We start from the raw sequence: 25,223 nt of genomic DNA on the forward strand, positions 1-25,223 counted from the left end.
CAGAAAATCATTCCCAAAATTCATACTTATTTATAAGGAAGTTTAGCATTTTCTTCGACAAATTTAATCAGTCCTTTATGAAAGGCTTCAGATGCTGTTACTAATTCATTAACAATTCTTATTCCTTTAGTTACACCTTTGATGTCATCAGTAGCTTCTATATAGTGAGGTTCAATTACAGGACTATCAAATGGATGTGTTATATTGAGATTTAATTCACCAACACTTTTAGGGTGCAATATTGATGATGCTATCATAAAGCCTCGTTGAGTACCTTCGCTGGTATCTGGATCTAACATTTCCTCAAGCATGTCTACCAACAACAAGTCACCTGTAGAAAGTTCAGCTACATTAGAAGTCACCCTATAGAGAGTCCAGCTGCAAACAAGTCACCCTATAGGGAGTTCGGCTATAAATCACCCTGTAGAAAGTTCAACTACAAATAATTCATCCTGTAAAATGGTTCAGGTAAAAAAAATTCTTCAGCTACAATACATCACCTTTTAGAGAGCTCAGAATTCATCCTGTAGACAGTTCAGCTACAAACAAGTTGCCCTGTAGAAAATTCAGCTACAACAAGTCACCCTGTAGAGAGTTCAGCAACAAACAATTCACCCTGTAGAGAGTTTAGCTACAACAAGTCACCACCCTGTAGAGACAAAAAAATGTGAGAGCTCAGCTACAGTATACAGCAAATCACCCTGTAGAGAGTTTAGCAAAATTATAAATCACCCTGTAAAGGGTTTAGCTACAAACTAGATACAATTCAACTATAACAAGTCACCCATAGAGTTCATTGACAACTACATAAGAAGTCACCCTCTAGAGAGTCCAGCTACAAACAAGTGAGAATTCAGCTATATACAAGTCACCCTGTAGAGAGTTCAAATACATTGTAAGTTACCCTGTGGAGGGTTCAGTTACAAACATGTTACCCTGTAGAGAGTTTAGCCAATCGATAGGACAGATCAATGTTAAAAAAATATTGAATTGGAAATATCAACAATTGAAATCTTGATTCTCTTCAGTAAGAAAACAGGCAAACACATAATTCAGGTGAATTTGGTGCCACTTGTTCTTGGCAGAAAATTCACCTGAATTATTATCAAAAATTTTGCCATTAACTACAATCACAGCCATTTTTGGCTGCAACCTTGGATTTCACATCTTTTTCAGCCTGGGAACTACACCCTTTTTACAGTTTGCTTAAATTTTATATTCTACAAATTAATATGAATAATTAACAATCTACCGCTTAAATACAGTACAACTAGTGCAACATGTCCATGCTGATGTATAACTTTCTTTAATTATAAATGTGTTATACCAAAAGCATATATATCAAGAAAAGAAAAAACTACCAAAGATCATATTATTGATTTAAAGTTTAGCAATTCTTACAGTCAGCTATTATCATACCAGCAGCTTTCTCAGCTATCATAATTGTTGGGGAATTAGTATTTCCAGAAGTGATTTGAGGCATTATGGAAGCATCAACTACTCGTAATCCTTCAACACCTTTCACTCTTAACCTTGGATCAACTACTGTATTAGGATCATCCACTGATCCCATTTTACATGTACCAACTGGGTGAGCAACTGATGAAAGAAACTGACGTATAAACCATTCCCAAAATTCGTCACTATCATACTTATAAGGAAGTTTAGCATTTTCTCCAACAAATTCAATTAGTCCTTTATGAAGAGCTTCAGATGCTCTTACTAACTCATTAGCAATTCTTATTCCTTTAATTACACCTTTGATGTCATCAGGATCTTCTATATAATGAGGATCAATTACAGGATTATCAAACGGATGTGTTATATTGAGACTTAATTCACCGACACTTTTAGGGTGCAATATTGATGATGCTATCATAAAGCCTCGTTGAGTGCGTTTGCTGGCATTTGGATCAAACACTGCCTCAACCATGTCCGTTAGAGAGCCTGGTGTATTTCTATCATCACCACCAAAGAAATGCAATTGTATATCTGGATATTTACTGCTATCATCCATTCCAGAGTTCATAAATGCTACAGCTTCTATTGGACTAGTAGAAAGTGGACCAGTTCCAAACACATAATATTGAAACAAGTTTTTAAGATTAAAAACAGAGTCCAAGAATATTAAAGTGTCGTATACTTCACTTTCAGGTGATGTTAGATATGGCAAAAATACCTGTACATGATCTTGTAAGTTTTTCCCAACTGGAAGATCAGCTTTAGTTTCTATTCCTGCCTCCTTGAGATGTGATGAAGGTCCTATTCCTGACAACATTAAAATGTGTGGAGAACCAATAGTTCCAGCTGATAAGATTACTTCTCGTTTAGCTCTTACACTACCTTCAACATTGTTTGGTTCTTGTATATAACTAACACCAACTGCTTTGTTATCCTCAATAATCACCTTCCTTACTGTTACACCAGTTCCAATATGAAGATTACTCCTACCCATTATTGGATGTAGGAAGGCAGTAGCTGTGCTAATCCTCTTTCCGTTTCTCATTGTCAACTGTGACAAAGAAAATCCAAATGGTGATTCTCCATTATAATCTCCTACTCTATAGCCCAGTTCTCTTCCTGCCTCTACAAAAGCCTTAGCAGCTACAGTAGAATATGATGGATAACTGATTGAAAGTGGACCACCTGTTGAATGGTACTTGCTGTCTTCTCCAAGTTGTGAATCTTCTGATTTAAGAAAGTATGGTAGTACGTCATCAAATCCCCACCCATCAGCTCCCATCTCAACCCAAGTGTCATAATCTGCTGGACTACCTCTAGCATAGACTAAAGCATTGACAGAACTTGAACCACCTAACACCTTGCCTGCAACCCATACTAAGCGTCGGTCCTTAAAACCTAATAGTGCATTGTGTTTTGGAACAGTCTTGTAATGCCAAACAATTTCACTGCCTAACAGACTTAGAAAAATAAGTGGAATATGTATATCAGGGTCACTATCAACAGGACCAGCTTCTAGTAGTAATACTGTAGTATTGGGATCTTCAGTTAACCTGTTAGCTAGTACACATCCAGCTGATCCAGCCCCAACTATGATGTAGTCATATTCAACATCTGGTGAAAATGTGTTAATATGGACTGGACCACTATTCCTCATCCACTGGTACACTATCACTGAAATTATCACTACCAGTATCAACATGAATAACTGATACTTACCCATCCTGTAAGAGCACAAGTATTATAATGCACAAAACTAAATGAATGTTTAAATATGACATATATTACATATGTACATGGCTACTTAGGACCTGACAAATGTTGCATTATAATACAATGATTCTGAGATTATCTCCTTGTTCCTATCTACCTATAAGCTGTGATATGTTGGAATGATAGTCTGAAGGTCAACGTCCATGCAGGTTGCCCATATACAGTAGCTGTTAATATTATCACAATCAGTTTATAAATTGACTTTGAATTTGGTAGATCTAGTCAACAGAGAAGCATATTACTTTACTTAACTCATGTTATGGATTGCCCATCCCGCTTGTGGTAGTTATGGCACAGAGACAGTAAAACTTGAACATGCATTGCTATGGATAATAAATTGTTGACATGCTACTAAAGCAAGAGTAGAAACTGAGTACTTTACTAGGAATTATCAAGTGCTGTAGCAAGACAGTGCTTGTGGAATCTTTAGTGGATTAAATAAAACCTGGCACATAAACACGCTAACATACACAGCAACGTATACTAGTTTTGCACTTATGTACCAGTTCTAGTTTAGGTGAATGTGAATAGTGCAAGGTACATTACTGTTAGTGTTCCAACTTCCTTGTATAGCGTGCAACAAGTGTAATATTCATAATTTTTTCAAGCTGCAGATTGCTGAGTTCAGGTATTATGTTGGCATAGCGCAACTGTCCTGGGGGTTGCTGACAACAAATTTTTCGCAAATGCATATTAATTGTTATAGCTTTGAAATCTAATGTACAGTTGGCGGGTTATAGAGGTCTTTCAAATAATCTGAGAACAAATATATTTATGGATTTACCATGAATAGCCACAATGTACTGCTAGGTGTGTAAACCATTGGGAAGCATTTTAAAAAACTACCAGTACAAATTGGTTGATGAACAGATAATGTTTTGTTTAATAGTTTATATCACTATTGTGTAAAGGGAGCCTGGTGGCTCCAGCTTTTAAAATACAGCTTGTAGAGTGAATCACGCATTTGGTCTGGAACTTTTTACAAAAGCTATACCTATTTATCAACTTCTCTTCAAAGTATACCGCTAGATAGTCTTCGTTTACACTACTTTGACCTTCCAACCTTTCGTTTGTATTTTAAACAGCTTCTAACAACCATTACTCTAGTTGTACCAATTTCTTTTAACAGGGCTGTAAATCTGAACTAATATATTTACACAATTTCCAATACATCTCATTAAATCTCGTGGCAATTCATATGACCAATACACAGGTGTCTCAAAAGACATCTATAAAGCACAGTTCACACTTTCACTGTATGGGGTGAAATTTGCTGGTGATATTAATACTACCAATAATCTTAAGCAAGCTAAGTCAATAAAATACTTGATTTCAAAATACTGTGCCAAGTACAAATTACGTGGGCTTTGCTGAGATTGTTACATATTGTATACATATTGTAAAAGAAATGGGCACTACAGAGGTGAAGCTAGGAAACACTCTGTTCCTGGTATATTATTTTAATTATGGTGGAAATCTACTGGGAAACTGTACACTCTGCTAATTTGAGCATGAGCCTTTAAGGTGTGCCCCTAGGAAATGATTTTTAAATTAGTCATATTTGGAAGCAATTTAATTGCCAATGCAAGTGGTAAAATGGTTAACTGAAGCTTATGACTGTTCTATTAGAGTACCACAATGACAAGAGTCTCTAGCCAGAGTGGTTCCTATTCCCTTGTACTGGTGGGCACTTGTTTAAAATAAACAATGTCTTTCTTATGTAGATTATATTGAACAGAACTTTGTAAGTGAAGATCCAACCTTGAAAATTGTAGATCAAACGTGATGGATGGCCTATAAGAGAAATGGTATGAATACAGTACAACTTATATAGTACAGTACAGTACAGCGAACTGTTTTATTTTCATCCAGGAAATTGTTTTTCCCAGCTTGATTCTTTGATGATAACCTCATCACTTTAATTTAACTCTTTAGAACTATTTAGGAGAAGTTTTGTGGTGTTACTACCAACAAATGGGAATCTGTACTCCAGTTGACATTAGGATGGTATGCTATTGTTTGACTGTGGCACAGACATCTTTGTATTACATTCATGTAAAGACAAGCTGATATCTCTGGGGTGAAATGGGGTATACATTTCAATGTGCCATTACATAAGCTGTTTTCACTTATACAAGGGCACATTAAAATGTATACCCCAATTAGGTACAGTAGTACATGCCCAATAGCAGATCTATGCCTGTCACTATCTGAGCTTAGATCCCCATTCTGCAGCATTACATGTGCTTCATCACCCAATTGATATATAGATACCTGTCTTCTGCTCTCTGGAAAACAACATAGCCTGATACATATTACAAACATTGGTTATATTGGTACTTTTTAAGTTCATTTGTTCCTCTCAAGCTAGTTTTTGTTTTGCATTTGCTTATAGTAACAGCTAACAAGTGTGATCACCCGGGTGTGAAAAAATAGTATTACAGCATTCACAGATAAAACCATTGCTGGCGAGAAGTCGATGTTTAAGTACAGGTTGAATGCAGAGAAAATCTCAGATCCCGGTTGTTGTGGCTCTTTTGGCGCATGCCTAGACTGCGTGTTGCTGGGGATCAAGTCACCACTGGGTCTGGGATTCTTTTCTGCATTCTTCAACATTTTAGTTACATGTCTGTCTTAGAGTGTCGCGGAAAAGCGAAATAACTTACCTACTGGCATAACTGATGTGAATGATCAGGCCCAACAACATGAACAATCATGCCCTGCACATGTCAGTAATGACTCAGCAGAACAGAGCGTAAATTTTTACTTTGTACTTAGTCAGCTTATTCTAGAATATTCTTTGTAAACAGTAACTAGTATAAAAGCAGAGTTGTATTGTTAGGAGGAGTGGAGAATCAGAGTGTATGACAGTGTGTGTAAGAATAAGAGAAGAAATATATGCTGGCAATAGATAAGAAGATATAGATAACAGGCTTGATCGGGGCAATTCCTGTCGAGATCGCGACATTTGGTGCCGAAACCCGGGATCACTCTGGAAAGACTCGTTCTTTTTTAACCCTAAACGCAGAATTTGTGGTACCGTGGAATATTGTTAACGGTACCACATAAGGCGAGTTGTCTGTATTGTCAGACCTGTTGTTCTTGTATAAGTTACAGGAGTCCAGAGTTACCAGGCCTGATGCCAGCACTGAGCACACTGAAAAGCAATAGAACTAGAGCAAAGAATGCTTTAACCCGAGAAGAGCAAGAAGCTAATGAGCTACTGCAGCAAGAATGGATTAGCAGCAGTGAGCAAGAAATTGTGAAATTTTTCCTAATGATTGGAAAAGCAATACTTAATTTGGAAACAAAACTGTCAAGATTTGAGGCTGCTAATGAAAAATTAATGGATGCTATTGAGGCAGAAAGTAATTCTGAAGCTGCTACAGAGTTCCAAGCTACCTTAGATGAAGATAGTGAATTAATAGATAATATTATTAACAAGGTGTCACAGTTGAAGACACTCAAAGATGAAGTTGAAAGAAAACGAAGAGAAGCTGAAACTAGTCAATCTCAGAACCTAGAGAGAAGACTAACACAGGTACAAGAACAAATGTCATTGTTGCAATCTAGCCAAACTGGAGAACTTCGTAACATTTGGTCACCATTGTTAGCAGCAGCTAAGCCACCACAGTTAGATATACAACCTTTTGAAGGCGATGTCTTGAAGCGGAAAGAATTCTGGGACATGTTTGAAGCTTCAGTCCACAGAGTAGAAAGGTATGCAAATGTTGATAAATTTACATGTCTGAAATCTAAGCTCAGTGGTGATGCTTTACAAGCTATTGCAGGATATCAGTTGTCAAATGAAAATTATCCAGTTGTTGTAGATGTTTTAAAGAAGAGATTTGGAGATAAGCAACTAGTTATTGATGCTTACTATCACAACCTGTCCCACTTACCTCCAGCCACTAACCAAGTGAGTAGTCTACGACAATGTTATGATGCTATAGAAAGAAACCTGAGAAGTTTAGAAGCAATTGGAGAAGATACAAACCATCGACATTTCATAGCTTTGATCAATGAAAAGCTCCCACAGAAGGTTTTGTATCAGTTGTATATGTTGCGAGCAGATGGTGAAGAATGGACAGTGACTAAGTTACGTCAGCTACTTGGGAAGCATATTGTAGCAATGGAGATGGCTAGTACAGAATTTTCACAGACAAATTCACAATGAGAGTACAACCCCAAACCTAATCAAAATGGGAACCCCAGAAGACTCCCCCCTATTAGTAAGTTGACTGCAAGTGGACTGATGGCAGGAAATAGTAGGCACAAGAGTGTTCCAAAGCCTACTCAACCAAGATGTATATTCTGCGATCAATCCCATTGGTCAGATGAGTGTTCTAATCACCCTACACTACAAGAAAGACAAGAAAAGCTAAAAGGGCTATGTTATATCTGCTTAAAGAAAGGTCACATGTCTAAGAATTGTAGTAGAAATAAAACCTGTGCACATTGTGGCAACAGAAATCAACACCACAGAAGCCTATGTCCTATGCTATTTGCTAAGAGCAAATCTTCATCTGGTCTTTCTTGTATTGCTGATGAAGCTGAAACCCAGCTTTCAGATACAGAGTCAACAAAAATAAATGTTTTAATGCAGACAGCCACAATCGTGGTAAAGAACATGCAAAGTGAATCCTCTTCAATGGTTCGGTTGATCCTAGATTCAGGAAGCCAGAGAACGTATATCACTGATAGACTAGCAAAGGAAATGAAGTTAGAAGTCGGCCCCCCTGAGAGCATCTCAGTTGTCACATTTGGTATGAATAAATCAACATCAATTCAGTGCAGAATGAGCAAATTGCAGCTATGTTTAAAAGATGGCACTGTCATGTCAATGGATGTGATTGTAGTTCCTAACATCACTGGAAACATAACTCGTGTTCCCTTGTCTTCAGAGGATGCAAAATTCCTGAAGGATGAATCACTAATGCGCAACCTGGCTGATACAGTCCCTACAACTACGGAAGTTTTCCCAATTAACATGTTGATTGGAAATGATTATTATTTTGATCTCCTACAACCTAGAAAGATGGATCTAGGCAATGGTTTGTTTTTATTTCAGTCAAAACTTGGTTGGATTTTTGGTGGGAGAGTTACAACAAATACAGAAGCAGTGAGTGAATCAAATTTGTTTGTTGGTACTACTGCAGGACTGCCTGCCGGAATGAGGTTAGCTACAAATACACTTACCTTTAGTGATTCTTCTCATGTAGCAAAACCTGATATAGAAAAATTTTGGAGTTTAGAATCTTTAGGAATTATGGATTCACCATCGCATTGCGACGATGATTTGGCTTTAGATAATTTTAATAACAGTGTCAAGTTTATTAATGGAAGATATATGGTTGCTTGGCCTTGGAAGGAAGAAAACCCAGACTTACCTGAGAATTATCAGTTGGCATATGGAAGACTCAGATCAATCGTGCAAAAACTAAAGAAAGATCCCAAATTGCTAAAACAGTATGAGGAAATAATTCAAGAACAGTTGCGAAGGGGAATTATAGAGAAAGTTACAGACCACTGTGAAGAAGGTACATTAAAGCATTACATTGCTCATCATCCCATTATTACACCTTCAAAGAACACCACCAAAGTATGTGTGGTGTATGATGCATCTGCTAAAACTAAACAAAGTCAAAGGAGTTTAAATGAATGTTTATACAGAGGTCCTGTAATGTTACCTGATTTGTCTGGTTTATTACTTAGATTTCGATTGTCACCAATTGGTGTAGTGAGTGATATTGAGAAAGCCTTTTTGAATGTTGGTCTTCAACCACAAGACAGAGATGTCACATGTTTTCTGTGGTTGAAAAATATAAATGTCAATGATCTCAATAACAACTTACAAGTTTATCGATTTTGCAGAGTACCTTTTGGAGTAGTATCTAGTCCATTTCTGTTAGCAGCTACAATAACTTACCACCTAAAACACATTGGTAATCCAACAGCTGAACGAATACAACGGGATATTTATGTGGATAACATAATTACAGGAACACGTACCCTAAACGAGGTGCAACATTTGTATACAGACAGCAAACAGATATTTGCAAGAGCTTCCATGAATTTACGAGAATGGGCATCAAACTCCCAAGAGTTAATGAAGTTTGTCCCTGAACAAGATAGAGCAAGTGGCTCAAACATTAAGGTCCTTGGTATAAATTGGAATTTGAACAGTGATACTTTGTTACTACCAGGACCTTCAGGTGACAGAACAAAGGAAGCTAGTACAAAACGTGAAGTACTGCAAGCAGTAGCATCTATTTTTGATCCACTTGGATTTTTTGCTCCAACAGTCTTAGAAGCCAAGCTGTTCATACAGGAGCTGTGGACATGCAAATTTGATTGGGACACAGAACTTCCTAGTGAGTATCTGAGCAGGTGGCAACACTTATGGGATATCTTAACAACTATTTCAATGTACAATATACCCAGACATGTTGGAATAAAGATCACTGAAAGTGAACCGATAGAGTACAGATTACTTTGCTTTTGTGACGCATCCGCAAAAGCATATGCTGCAGTAATTTACCTGCATCAGTCATCAGCTGGTGAATGCAAAGTCGACTGTATTTTTTCAAAAACACGTCTGGCTCCACAGAAGACAACAATTCCACGATTGGAGTTATTAGGTGTCCTTATTGGAACGAGAGCACTAGAATTTGTTGACAGAGAACTGCATTTGCCAATTTCTTCAAAGGTTGTATGGACTGACTCACAATGTGTGCTCCACTGGCTTCAGAGTAATAAGCCTCTTCCAGTGTTTGTAGAGAATAGGTTGAAAGAAATTAAGTCCCACAAAAGAATGTCATTCAAGTATGTTCCGACTCAAGAAAACCCGGCAGATCTAGCCACCAGAGGAAAATCGCCTTCTGAATTACAATGTTCTATCTGGTGGAATGGGCCTACATGGTTATCAAATCCACAAGAGAAATGGCCAGTTTACAAGTTTTCAGAAACATCTTCTCAAACAGTCGGAGATCAAGAAGAACACAAAGTCCTTTTTGAAACAAAACTCATAGCTGGGGAGAGTCCTGACGGAAATGTTAATTTATCAATCATTGAAATTGAACGATTTTCATCACTTCAAAAACTACTGCGAACCACTGCTTGGATTTTAAGATATGTTGACAAGTTCAAGAAAAGACAAACTGTAACAGGTTTATTGACATCGCAAGAATTGAAGAAGGCAAAGCTTCTATGGGACCAGTTTACACAACAGAAGTGTTATTCAGACACAATTAAACTGATGAGAGATGGCAAAAGTAGTAATATGACAGATCAGTTAAATTTAATGATTGACGAACAAGGCCTTTTGAGATGTCAGGGAAGATATCAGAATGCTGAGCTGACACAAGGTGCAAAATGTCCAAAGCTTCTTCCGAGTAAAGAACCATACACTCGCTTAGTGATTGAATATATTCATTGCAAGGTACTTCACTCAGGTGTGGCACAAACATTAGCTGAAGTTAGACAAGAATACTGGATTCCACATGGAAGATCAGAAGTAAAGAGAATACTTAAAAATTGTAGAATCTGTCAACGAACAGAATGCGGACCATTCAAAATGCCACAAATGCCTCCATGGCCAAAAGAAAGAGTCACCAAATCGATACCATTTGATATACTGGTTTAGATTACTTTGGACCACTGTACATCAAACACTATTCAGCCGAAGGTGAAGCTCCAGCTACCATGAAAGTTTGGGTATGTCTGTTTACTTGTTTTACAGTTAGAGCTGTACACTTAGAGCTGATTAATGATATGTCTACAGAGGAGTTTCTACTTTGTTTTCGTAGATTCATAGCAAGACGTGGTATTCCAAGACAAATCCTATCTGATAATGCAAAACAGTTCAAAACAGCAAGCACAGTGTTGAACAAAGTTTGGAGCAATGTATTGACCAGTGATCAAGTAAATGTTTTCAGTACTGATCAAGGAATTGAGTGGAAGTTCATAGTTGATCTTGCCCCCTGGATGGGAGGACTATATGAGAGATTAGTTGGTTTGTCTAAAAGAGCACTACGCAAAACAATTGGAAACAGGTGTTTAACTGAGAGCCAGTTAGTCACAGTTCTCACAGAGATAGAAGCAATGATAAATTCTCGTCCCTTGGTTTACCTAGATGATGATGTTAACTCATATTCGGTTATCACACCTGCAAGTTTTTTGTCATTAACTAATCGACATATGATTCCTGATTACAGTCCCGATGTTGACCCAGAATTTGAAGTGACACAAAATATCAGCACTAGTCAAAAGTTACTAGATATGTGGAAGACGGGTCAAAATTACTTAAATCAGTTTTGGAAAATATGGAGTAAGGATTATTTACTTAACCTAAGAGAAAGAAGCCAACTGTTTAAATCAAAGAAGAATAGCAGTAAACTAGTGCCAAAGGTTGGAGATGTTGTTTTGATCAAAGATAATTTACCCAGGGGACAGTGGAAGATAGGAAGAATAAACAAGTTGATTCAAGGTAGAGATAATGTTGTACGCTCAGCAATGGTGACATTACCATCAAGAAGAACCATACATAGAGCACTAAAGCTCCTCTACCCTATTGAATGTCCAGAGCAAGATAAAATTAATGAACAGTTTGAGAATGATGAAGATAATTGTGATAAGGAAAGGACAGTAAGAAAGGCAGCCAAGACAGCAATAGAAAGAATTAAACTATATTATAATGATGAATCAGATGGAGATGGTGAACTTGTTGGCGTTGGGAGTGTCGCGGATACGCGAAATAACTTGCCTACTGGCATAACTGATGTGAATGATCAGGCCCAACAACATGAACAATCATGCCCTGCACATGTCAGCAATGACTCAGCAGAACAGGACATAGCGTAAATTTTTACTTTGTACTTAGTCAGCTTATTCTAGAATATTCTTTGTAAACAGTAACTAGTATAAAAGCAGAATTGTATTGTTAGGAGGAGTGGAGAATCAGAGTGTATGACAGTGTGTGTAAGAATAAGAGAAGAAATATATGCTGGCAATAGATAAGAAGATATAGATAACAGGCTTGATCGGGGCAATTCCTGTCGAGATCGCGACATAGAGGGGCTTCCACTGTATTCCCCCCCCCCCCCCCCCAAAAAAAAAATCCTTGATCAAGTAACTAGCCAACAATCATACAGTGAAGTAGTAACTGCATAGTTTGCATTTTCTCACAAAATTAGCCAGAAACCATACCTTCATAGCAGCCCAGAGTGCCTTCAGTACAAATTGAAATGCATACAATGTACTCATCATGGACTTACCTTTACATCCAATTTCTTTTGCCAACAGCTCAGGGTGTTGTTTCATGGTATAACGCATGACAGCTCCCTGTATGTTTGTGAAGGGAATTATCTGTATTTTCCATAGTAAGCTTCTTATACTTGTAACAACAAAGCATAATGGCCACTTGGCACTTTTCAGTAATTGATTGTAGGGGCATGCATTCAAAAAGCAATAAGTCTGGTGCCAATTATGTTACAAAAAGGTGCAAGGAAAATTACAGTTCAATTTGAGATCATTGAAAAACAGTAGTGAAACAAGGGAGGTCACCTACACCTGAAGATATACTAGTGGACATTATTTTAATCCCTAATGCAGTCTAAATTAGGAATTAATTGTCCACTAGTATATATATTTTAGCTGTAGTTCATAGTTGGGCTGTTGAAGCATGCATTCAGATGAAAATGATAAACTTACAAAGCTGAAGTCAATAGAGAACGCTTCTTCTAATGAGGTATGCATGGGTTCTCCAGTCATAGCTAATAATGTTACAAAAAGTAAACAAACAAGCAAATACAAGGTCCAGTGAAGGATAAAAGAAATAAAAGTGAAACAAGGAAGGTTGCATACTGAAATAGTGAAATGGCCATTATGCTTATGCTTGGCTTGTTACACAGCATTACAAATGAAAAACACTACAAGAACCATATAGGGAAGCCATCAGTCAGCACTACCATGAATCAACATCTTGCTCGGTCAGCAAAGATAAATGGGGCACAAAGGAGGTCAACCTCCATGAGCCGTGCTTGTCTGAAAGCATCATCAGGCAAGCAGGCAGTCAGACAATAAAAAATTCCACTGAATAAAATTTTGTAGCAGCCTAATGGAAGCATTTTGGGTCACACTGAAGGCATTTTTGGGCTTGGTTGTAAAAGGCACAGGCAGCATGAAGGTATTGTGAGGCTGGTTTCTGATCAATATTATTGTGAGAAAGTGCAAGCCTGTACTGTACGATAAGATAAAAGCCAATTTCTTCAAAGCAAAATATGAAGAACTACTAACTACATACTTTGTTTCATTAAATGTGTACAATTTTTTATGGATGAACAAGAATTTTTTAACAGCTTGGCTTTTTTCTGTGGTGTATGTATACTCTAAAACTTTCATGACCAAATTAATAACCCATCGCTTATATACAACTACCACAATGATGTCTGTATAGCTTTCTGTAACCTTGAATATGTCATACCAAATGCAGTATACAAAAATAACAGATATCAAACTATCAAGGATCACTCATTTTGTTATTAAAGGTATTTGTTTTATTGGATTTAATCAATTCTTCCAATCAGCCTTTATCATATCAGCAGCTTTCTCAGCTATCATAATTGTTGGGGCATTAGTGTTTCCGGAGACAATTCGAGGCATTATGGAAGCATCGACCACTCGTAGTCCTTCAACGCCTTTCACTCTCAACCTGGAATCAACAACTGTACTAGGATCATCCACTGATCCCATTTTACATGTACCAACTGGGTGATATGAAGTCATTGGAAGAAACCGTATAAGCCATTCCCAAAACTCATCACTATCATACTTGTAAGGTGCAGTTGTGTTTCTCGCAGCAAACTCAACATTTCTATAAAGAAATTCAGAGGCTCTTATTAATGAGTTTGCAATCCTTATTCCCGCTTTTAAAACATCTATATCATGAGGATCTTGTAGGTAGTGAGGGTCAAGTAGTGGACTATCAAATGGATGTGTTATATTAAGACGTAGTTCTCCAATACTTTTTGGCTGCAGTAGTGTTGAAACAATGGCAATTCCTCGCTCAGTCTCTTCTCCAGCTTGTGGACCAAAAGCCTTTTTAAGCTTCTCCTTTGAAAAACCCCATTTACTTCCATTACTTCCCAAACCTCCAAAGAAATGAAGTTGAAGATCAGGATAGTCATGATTTCCACCAACTCCAGAATCCAAAAATGCTAAGGCCTCTACTGAGCTGGTAGAAAGAGGGCCAGTTCCATGTACAAAATACTGATAAAGGCTACTAAGTGATAAAGCAGTTTCCTTCTGTATTGTGAGATGATACAATTCACTTTCAGGAGGTGTCTTGTATGATACTGGCACAAGCACATGATCATGCAAGTTTTTACCAACTGGGAGATCAACTTTAGTTTCTATTCCTGCCTCCTTCAGATGTGATGAAGGTCCTATTCCTGATAACATTAAAATGTGTGGAGAACCAATAGATCCAGCTGATAAGATTACTTCTTGTTTAGCTCTTACACTACCTTCAACATTGTTTGGTTCTTGTATATAACTAACACCAACTGCTTTGTTACCCTTAATAATCACCTTCCTTACTGTTACACCAGTTCCAATATGAAGATTACTCCTACCCATTATTGGATGTAGGAAGGCAACAGCTGTGCTGACCCTTTTACCATTTTTCATTGTTAATTGTGACAAAGAAAACCCAAATGGTGACTCCCCATTATAATCTCCTACTCTATAACCTAGTTCTCTTCCTGCCTCTACAAAAGCCTTAGCAGCTACAGTAGAATATGATGGATAACTGACTGTAAGTGGACCACCTGTTGAGTGGTACTTGCTGTCTTCTCCAAGTTGTGAATCTTCTGATTTAAGAAAGTACGATAGTACGTCATCAAATCCCCACCCATCAGCTCCCTTCTCAGCCCAAGTGTCATAATCTGCCGGACTACCTCTCACATAGACTAAACCATTAATGGAACTGGAGCCACCTAACACTCTTCCCCTGGGCCAAGCTGTACGTTGCTCTTCATAAGAAAGAAATGCATCAATCTGTGGAGTAGTCTTGTAATGCCAGTCAACTTCACTATCCATCAAGTTGCTCCACGCTAGAGGAATATGTATTTCAGGTTTAGTATCAACAGGACCAGCTTCTAGTAGTAATACTGTAGTATTGGGATCTTCAGTTAACCTGTTAGCTAGGACACATCCAGCTGATCCAGCCCCAACTATGATGTAGTCATATTCAACATCTGGTGAGAATGTGTTAATATGGACTGGGCCACTATTCCTCATCCACTGGTATACTATCACTGAAATGATCACTACCAGTATGAACACGAATAACTGACACTTCCCCATCCTATATTGGAATATAAAACTATGTAATTGACTTATATGACTACAAAGAAGTACATCCATCCACCACATATGATCAATTATATTAATTTAAATTCAAGCATGCTTACAATTTGTACTTGAATTCCAGGTTTAAGCTAGAATCTGTTATGATGGTAGGGTATTGGACTGGCTAGTAGTCAGCTTGCTATATCTGCAACCTGAGGTATATGAGACTCTAAACATTGTCAAAGTAATTAGTAAGAAAAGCAGTTAAAGATTTCTTTTGATATTCACTGCGAATACGATAAACTTGTGCCAATCAATTTTTTTTGCAAAGGCGATATCCATATAAAATTTGGTGACAAACTGTTACTGAAAAAGGAGACAAAGGTTTAAATGATGAAATGCTTGAACTAGATCTGATGGAGTCCTAACAGAGATTTTTCATCAGCACCTGGATAATTGCTGTACAAGGATGCGCACCTGACTACTGATACGTATGGCATGCTACACCAACATGCACACAGTGGTATCATACAGTATGACAGTATCATGTAGCATAATCAAGACACACGGTAGTGTGTTGTGCGGCCCAAGAAGCCGGCGCGCAACACCCGTGAGTATACTGACACGAAGAAAGAAAATGCAATTTTCGCACCTCTGCAGTTCTGTGCTGCCTTGATGAAACAAGACGATTTTTGCTGTGGATACTCCCTCCAACTTCAGTACTCCACATTCCAAATTTGAGCGAAATCGTTTCAAGCATTCCCGAGATATGCAACTTCAAAAATTGGCTTAGTTTCTTAGGGTTTTTTTTCTTCTTATTTTTCTTCCTCTTTTCGCACACTTACAAAAACCGCTATAAAACGCGAACGCAATATCCGATTACCTTGAAATTTGGCACACAGAAGGGGGGTATAAAGGCGCATCTCTGTACCAACATTGGCTGGAATACAGTAAACAGGCAAAGAGTTATTAGCGGTTATTCACGAAAAATAACACCAATATGTTGTCACGCCTACAGGGTAAACTGCGTATGGGAAGAAGCTGAAAATCGGTGGGTGAATAGGTTAACTATTAAACCTCAAACTTTTTGTGAAATCGAGCTAAAAACCAGGAAGATACAACGAAAAAACCAACAGTGTGTAACAATTACGCAATCGAGATTAACTAATAAAAAAACGACTACTTTCCACGCCCACTAGAAAAACCACTTGGGGTAATGCTTTGAAATTCGCTGTACAGATGGAGTAATCATCTTAGAAAGGATCTTCAATGGTATAGAAGAATCAGACTTGAAGCCACGGAGTTATGACACGAAATCAAACTTGGTGTAGCAAGTGTGAGATCGAGATACTCTAATAGAGCAGTCACCCTAATAGAGCAGTCACTCTAATAGAGCAGTCACTCTAATAGAGCAGTCACCCTGAAAAGAATTCAACAGATCAGCTAGAAACTAGTAACCTGCATAGAGATAAGCTACAAACAATTCACCCTGTAGAGAGATCATCTAGAAGAAACTACCTTGTAGGGAGTTCAACAACGTAGTTCAGCTAGAACACCTTGTAGAGAGTTCAGCTACAAAGAAACCACCATGTAGAGAGTTCAGCTACAAACAAATCGCCCTGTAGAGGAATCAGCTAGAAGAAATTACCCTGTACAGAGTTCAGCTACAAATAAACCATCATGTATAGAGTTCAGCTGCAAACAAATCACCTGTAGAGAGTTCAGCTACAAACAAATTACCCTGTAGAAAGGTCAGCTAGAAGAAGTCACCTTGTAGAGAGTTCAGCTACTAACTAGTGACCCTGTAGAGACTTCAGCTAGAAGAAGTTACCTTGTAGAGAATTCAGTTACAAACAAATCATCCTGTAGAGAGATCAGCTAGAAGAAGTTACTTTGTAGATAGTTCAGTTACAAACAATTCACCCTGTAGAGAGATCAGCTAGAAGGACTCACCTTGTGGAGTGTTCAGTTACAAAGAAACCACCATGTAGAGTTCTGTAATAAATATATGCATTATATATAATTTGTACATTTATTGATAAAATCAGAAATATTTAAAGTATTCATATGCTTCATCTTTTCTTCTTCCTGTGGAAAAGAAAAAAAAGATAGGTTAAAAAAGCCCCAAAACTGGCCATAAGCCAGCTTTGGGGTATATAAATACAAATAGAAGTGAAATCTAATCCAAAACAGCCAAGCTGTAAAAAAAGAGTGCGGCCCTCAAAAAGGCTAAGGTGAAAAAAGATGTGAAATCCAAGGTGGCGGCCAAGAAATGGCTGTGATGGTAGGTTAATGGTAAAAATTTTAATAACGACAATTCAGGTGAATTTTGTGCCAAGACCAAGCGGCACCAAAATTCACCTGAATTGTCGTTATTAAAATTTTTACCATTAACCTACCATCACAGCCATTTCTTGGCCGCCACCTTGGATTTCACATCTTTTTTCACCATAGCCTTTTTGAGGGCCACACTCTTTTTTTACAGCTTGGCTGTTTTGGATTAGATAGTACTGTACGGTAGGGACGATGAAGGTGTGGGCATGGCTTGTGATAACTGATAAAATATCACCCTAAAACCTGCCTCAATTTCTCCTCATGACAACATGACAGTATTGGTTGGGTAAAATCTAGCTCAAAAGTGCCTTCAGATCAACTCAAAATGTTTTCGTCAAGTTGCTATAATTTCTTTTTATTATTGATGGAATTTTCTACTGCCTGATGCGTTCAGTCAAAAGTAGTTGAAAGTGGCTACAACTACTTTTCCACTACTTTATATGCAGACACTGTCAGTTGTTTAAAACACTTTGTAAACCTCAATGGTACATTGTTTATAGTTTCAAGGGAGTAGCTAACTTTCAGTGTTGATGACTTAGTCTATATAGTCCATCACTTCACAGGCTTTCAATGCAAAAGGTGAATGCTCTATAAAGATATTTTGATATTTCAAGTGGAGAAGAATCTAACATTGCTGCAAATAAGCATTGTGCTGCAAAATCCATCCTGGACATGATGACAAAAGCATTTTCCATTGGTTGTTCCCGTTTTCCTAGAGTTCTACTTACCCACTCCAATTGGGAACTTCATTGGGAGTGATACTGGATCATATACCCATTATACAATTTATATCAGTGCAATTGATTTACAAAACAAGTGAAATTCTACATGTGAAAACAGCTTGACTGTAAAAAAAGGCATGTGCATGAAAGAAGTAACTGGCAACTGTAAAAGCTGATATCCAAAAACAAATGGTAATACAACCAATCGTAATAAAGTATTAATATTGGACACTGATCATTAACTCGTGTTCTATATTCAGTATTGCTGCATTCCCTTTTAACTCTAGTAATTTGGGCACCTTCTTTCTCCACACTTATTAAAAAAGGTGGCCAATTACTAGTCCATTAAAGTAAAAAGGAATTACAGTGGTCCTCCATTATCCGAATTCATTGGATTTAAGTTGTGTTCAGATAATGGAAAGTTCGGATAAACAAATCCCATATGTACATTTATATACAGAGCTCAGATAAAATACTCCAATAGAACATACATTTTAGGCAAATACTCTAATAGAACAGTCATCCCACAGTTTGGATAACAGAATGTTCAGATAATTTATGGCTGGATAATGGAGGGGACCACTGTAATTGAATGCAGCACGATTAAATGTAGAACAAGAGTCAACGATAAGGGCCAATACCAAAACTTCTGTTTATCACAGGTAGTTGTACTATTAATTCATTCTTGGCTGCTCCAGATATCAGCTCTTTCAGTTGCCACCTACTTATATTTTCATGGACACACCATTTTTTTCTATAGCCAAGCTGTTTTACATGGAGAACATATATTGTGCATGTAATAGATCCTAGCTCAGGCAGAAAAGCTAGAAGACTAAACTAAGGTTTGTTGCACTCATTTCTAGAATCACCTCCTTCAAAATTTCTTGAGCATGCACATCAAGCACAATAATTATTAACTTCTCATTCACACATGATCCAACCAAGTACACATTGACATGATGACCTTTATCAATGTTAGTTGTTTTTTTTTTTGTATTCCTGCTTTCTGTTCCCATCTCCGCTTCCTAGAACTCTAATATTTTAACAAGAACAGATTAACAATTTCCAACAGAAAATTCCTTCAACGCTATCTTTCTGAGACAAGATGCTGCATGGCCAAAGACTGATAAAAAGAAACTATATGCTGCACCACCACAGGAAGTCACAATAGACGTTAGTCTGAATGAATGGAAAGCAGTACAATGGCCAGGCTAAATAGGCATTGATATAAATTATCACACACTCATTCACCAGACTAACAAGACTATTACATCACTACACTACTCAGCAATCAATATCACTTCAGCTACACATCTCAACGTGAAGTGGTACATGCCTGCACAGAATCACAGACTAAACCACATGTACCAGTGTTGAAACCAGGTCGCTACTGCTGATCCAGTTGCCCTGCTGACCAGATAGGAATCTGGATTTGACCCAGATATCATTCGGATTAATAAAACTGGGCATGCACCAGGTTTGGGTGCACGTTAAGTACAAGGGTAGTTATATGAAAACTAAGCAGATTTATAATTAAGGCAACATTAATCAGTGGGCGTGGTTCCATGTAAATTTGCAGATAGCAAGATACATTTCCTGTGAGTGTGGCTTAGTGCATATCTAACACATCATACTTACAAACAATACGACACATTCCCAATATTAAAGTGTGTGTGGCTCAAAAATAAACTGGTCTACTGCAAGACTAGACAATCCCTCATACAATACCAATCGATTAGTGGGTGTGACTCCACATAAGCCTGCAGGCAGCTTTCATGCATACCTACAGACTGCAATACTACCAATAAATGGGTGTGGCTGCATGTGTGGCTGCAGACAGTCATCCTGATAAGTGGGCATAAAGAAGCTGGGTTGCACCAGGACTTGACAGTGACACATTTATACACTTCCGTAATTAATTTTCTTCACACTTGATCCAATGTGGGTCAGACCCCCGATAATCTGTAAAGCGGGTCAGACCTAGATGACTGGACCTGGTTTCAAGGCTGACATGCACATATATCTACCAAATAATAAATTAACTTCCAGTGAATTAGCTAACCATCAAGACAGTAAAATTGTTCCTTGGACAACTACTGTATAAGTCATGCTATAAACGTATCCTCCTCCTCTTCATACATACTGCTCTGTTACAGGTCTCACAACCTTCTATAAGGACAGACAAACAGCAAAAGTGGACCATCACGTTGTCAGTGTATACCTTGTTTACTGGCGGTGGTCATGGAACAGACAGGAAACAAGGAAGACCCATTAAAATTCAAGCAGCAGCATGTAATCACAGTGAGGAGGTACTGACTGACATGGTGTTATAAAATCAACCCATGACATGAGTACATGTACATACATTGACACTACACATTCCACTGTTATAATAATAGCAATTATTTACTCAATCAAAATCGATTAATTCTTATTGCTAGAACCATGACCTTACAACTAGTCTAATTTCTAGTATCACAATGTACATCACCAATCATTATCATCTGCTATAGTTTTTTTCTCTTTGCTTCTCATGTAATCAAATCGCAAGCCAACATGAAACAAGTTTATCATGCACTTTCTTACCACCACCACAGATACACTGAACAAACACTTCATGGCAGTACAATGATCACCTTCAGCTACAATAAGGTACTAGAGGCACAAGAGAGAGTAGTTAGTATACTTGCTGAAGTAATTGCTGTAGTGTGTCAAACCCTTTAGATGGATTGTTCTATGGTGATGTCAAAAGCTACAAGAAGGTCATGCTTCTTGTACTCATACTTATATTAGTCCGGAACAATTGGTTACTACATACAGTCTGGTAGAAACAAACATTTTTTTTATTGCGTTATGGAACATTGAGTTAACAGCCAACAAGTATAGCCCTCCTCCTCAAGGCCAAACCTGCATTGAAAGTACATTCAAACTGCCTGAGGAAGTTAATGCAGTGCTATACTACAGTGCTGTATATAGCTACAGTTGAGTAATGGGCTGATCTACTTCCCTAGCATGTTTTCTAACTAAGTCAGACAATTTTCGTGCATTGCAGCAAGACTGGTGGTCTTTCTGGCATAATGTCAACAATCATGAAGTTATACAAGTTTTTGACACTGCCAGATATTATGTGCCATATCTTCCTAATGGCTACATTAAATCAGTCACTATTTGGTATGCACAGACTACATAAACACATGTTGCTTGTAGCCATATTTAGTTACAATCAGTTTTGCCGATCGTCAAGTTATGAGTACGAACACATAGAGTTAGCTCTGTTTACCTTAAATGTGGCATAATGTAGCAAGCAAAAATTGCATTACATTACTTCAATCAAACTGTATTGTCATAAAAGAAAGTAGCTAGTACCCAAGGATGAGTTTAGGGACTTGTTCATGTTGTCTATGTATTGGTTGGTAAGTTACTCAGACCAGCGTTGAAACTGGGTCGGGTCATCCGGGTCACATTTTCTCCGGGTCATCCGGGTCTGACCCGGTTTACAAATTATCCGGGTCTGACCCGGATTGGATCACATGAGAAATGAAATTGTTCGTTTGACGACGTGGAAACTTATAAACGCTATCGCATAGCTCTTTCATGAGCCACGCCCACTTATTGCGCTACAAACATACGCTCAGCCATGCCCATTTATTAGTAAGTGCAGTACGTAGCACAAAACTGAGGGTATCTATGGTGAGGGGTAGCTATTGTCAGTAGGTGATGACCTTTTTTTTTTGGTCTTCAACCTACAGCTAGGCTGAAGTTGTAATTCTAAAAGTCTGGATCCGCTCCTGTTTACTCAACACGAATTGAACGTTCAAAAAGGTTGTCTCGCTCGCTCAAAATAGCTCATATCGCACGCCTTTAATTAATCCGGGTCACATCCGGGTCAGTGGGTCATCCGGGTCAGACCGGTTTCAACGTTGACTCAGACTTCTGTATGCACATAGAAAGTCCCTCACTGTACAAGAAGCCTTCTGAGTTTTCCATCAATTTGCTATAATTAACTACATGATCTATTAGCTGACCTTCTTAGTGAGGTATGCACTGACGTTGAGCCTGCTCTCCAACCCCTGGATAGCAAGCCTCTGATAATCATGATGATGGTGCATGACTTGATGTGAAAGCCCTAACTTTTGGGTTCCAGCATGTGTTTTTGGATATTTGGGTGTTTAACCTGTTTGTAAGCTACTATCTGTGGTCTCATCTGTCCCAGTGCTATGTTACCTATGAGCAAGAAAAGAGGTGTGCCTTTGATAAGAGGGTGAGGAAAATTGAGAAGGCAAATTTTGTCTCCTCCAGATGGAGTTTTCAGCTAGTGATGGAATGGGGCCATCTGCTGCAGGTAGTCTTACATGGCCGGACTATGTTTTTCTCTTTGACAATGGGTAAAGGGTCTGGTCCAGTATGAACCCCACAATCATCTTGACATGTCACAAGGTTACACCACGCATAAATGGCCCCTTGCACTTAAATCCCATTACCATCACTCTGGTATCAACACAAAGTATTAAATGATTTCGTTTATGGTTAATGAGTTACAACAGCCCATCAAAGTCGAAATCCACTAAATTACCGTCACAGAATTACCTCTATTTACATACATCATATGAAATGTGCTCTATGCAAGGGGGTGACACACAGGCACTCACTGTATGTAGATCTACGACCGCGGTCAAAGTCTAAGTCAAAGGTCAAGGCCGGTCTAAGGTAAAATTTCTGACCTACAATCGATAAGTACTGAAATATCGTTGCTAGGTCACCAGTCAAAGACTGAAAAGGCCTCTTAGTCACAGGTCAAAGCGAAAATTCGGCCGGTCAACACCGCAGTCACAGATCTCCCTACAGCGCGTACCTACGTGACACCCCCTTGTCACATGGGAGCAGAGTGGAAATATAAAAACACATGTGTATCATCACCACCAATATGTACAAAGAGAGAGTGTGCCTATATGTGTGCTCCATGAATGTACTGGGAATCATAGTACAAGATCGAAATCATACCAGGGTGTGTGCAGGGCTGAGGAATATTCTTCGCGATTTAAGGGAACCCACTTCAAATCTATATACACTGAGAAACATACCTCAAGGTCTTCGAACACGAACTGGCCGAAATCGCACCGATCAATGGAGGAGTGGAGTTCTTTCTTCTGACTTTACACTAGTCTCCGGATATTTAGTTCGTATACGTATGCTTATCTATTATAATACGTATGCTTATCATAATATGGGGTGTCAATATTGCACAGGCGCTTATTATTATTTTTATTACTAAATACGCAGCTATGCTTATCTATAATAATATTATTATTATTATAATATGGGGTGTCAATATTACACAGGCGCTAATTATTATTATTACTGTAGCACTTTACAGTGACAAGCACTGAAGGTCTGACAGCAACATGTGCTGCACTCAGCAGCCTTAAAAAAAGCTTTGGATTACCTAACCTAACAGGAGAACTGGAGACTTTTAAATGAAGTGCCATGCCATGATCCCTTGTAAGAACCTGTGAGGAGAGAGAAAAGCATCATAACAGTATTTTTTTTAAAAGTTTACAGCTGCAGCTAGGTGCTGAAAGTCTTTAGGACACCTGGTCCTACAACCTGTTTAAAGTCACTACATATAAATGGTATGTTTGAAAAGGTGGAGAAAGGAGAAAAAATCCTATACAAAAAGACTTAGCAGGTCCTTAGTGGGATAGTTGTCTAATAAATAAATAATAAATAACAAACAAACAAACAAACAGTAAGTGAATCGTCAGACAAACATGCGCCCACATATGGCTGTAATACATGTACAGGAAGCTAGATTAATTACTAATTCCAGTATTCTCAATCCCTTGATGGACACCACTACATAATAACAAGAGTCCATAATATGGACTCTTGATAATAATAATATGTATAAAAATAATGTAGTATATGTACATACTATAATAGCTAGCTAGCATGATATAGGTGTTTGACTAAGGGACCTATAGCTATCATAAAATGATAAGTTAGCTAGACACGAAAATTTAAATCTATGTGGCTGTTCCAAAGGGAAATAGTTTCAGACATCAAAATTTAATAGTGCATATCTATCCTGATATCTATGAGTGGTATTTTAATCTCAACAATCATTCTTCTGAGCAGAATAATACACAGTAGCAAGAGTTCATAATATAAAAAAAGAGGAGAGTGTCCTACTGCAATATAGTCTGTATAAAGGCGTATCTCAAAGTTATGATGCAATAGTCACTTTCAATGTGTTAGTTGGTCAGTCATGCACTCAGCATTAAGTTTCAATAACCATTGTAGTTATGGCTTCATGATAAACTGATAAACGGTCCACTGATGGCATTGTCAACACTCCTTAACACTTTACATGTTGACATGATATCCTAAAGAAATCAAAGTTTTACTGCATTACTTCGAGATACGTGTTTATACAGGCTATACTGTAGTAAGACACTCTCCTCTCTTTTTATATTATGAACTCTTGACAGTAGAGCATGACATGGTCAGTGACCCAATTATGGGATCTTGGATGGGTTATGAGACACACACATACAATCCTTGTAAAAGCAAAAGGAAATCACC

The 25,223-nt window shown here is 38.0% G+C and overlaps 4 protein-coding genes across 5 annotated transcripts; 3 read left to right on the plus strand and 1 right to left on the minus strand.

Moving 5' to 3' along the window:
• Window positions 1-1,227: 1,227 nt before the first annotated feature.
• Window positions 1,228-23,842, minus strand: LOC136257707 (alcohol dehydrogenase [acceptor]-like). Of its 2 annotated transcripts, none has more exons than XM_066050999.1 (2): window positions 23,723-23,836; window positions 1,228-3,185 (listed from the first exon to the last, which is right to left on the minus strand). In XM_066050999.1, exon 2 carries the CDS (start codon window positions 3,182-3,184, stop codon window positions 1,388-1,390), a length of 1,797 nt encoding a protein of 598 aa, XP_065907071.1. In that variant the 5' UTR covers window position 3,185; window positions 23,723-23,836; the 3' UTR covers window positions 1,228-1,387. The 2 variants fall into 2 exon arrangements, with proteins under 2 accessions (XP_065907071.1, XP_065907070.1); XM_066050998.1 differs by lacking the exon at window positions 1,228-3,185 and adding an exon at window positions 13,688-15,601 and having other exon boundaries at window positions 23,723-23,842.
• Window positions 6,374-7,411, plus strand: LOC136259277 (uncharacterized). The gene has a single exon (XM_066052766.1). It carries the CDS (start codon window positions 6,374-6,376, stop codon window positions 7,409-7,411), a length of 1,038 nt encoding a protein of 345 aa, XP_065908838.1.
• On the plus strand, window positions 7,490-10,879 carry LOC136259278 (uncharacterized). The gene has a single exon (XM_066052767.1). The coding sequence runs from the start codon at window positions 7,490-7,492 to the stop codon at window positions 10,877-10,879; it is 3,390 nt and encodes a 1,129-aa protein (XP_065908839.1).
• On the plus strand, window positions 11,008-12,096 carry LOC136259279 (uncharacterized). The gene has a single exon (XM_066052768.1). It carries the CDS (start codon window positions 11,008-11,010, stop codon window positions 12,094-12,096), a length of 1,089 nt encoding a protein of 362 aa, XP_065908840.1.
• Window positions 23,843-25,223: the final 1,381 nt, after the last annotated feature.

This window comes from Dysidea avara, chromosome 6, assembly GCF_963678975.1.
Source record: "Dysidea avara chromosome 6, odDysAvar1.4, whole genome shotgun sequence".
NCBI classification, from domain to species: domain Eukaryota; kingdom Metazoa; phylum Porifera; class Demospongiae; order Dictyoceratida; family Dysideidae; genus Dysidea; species Dysidea avara.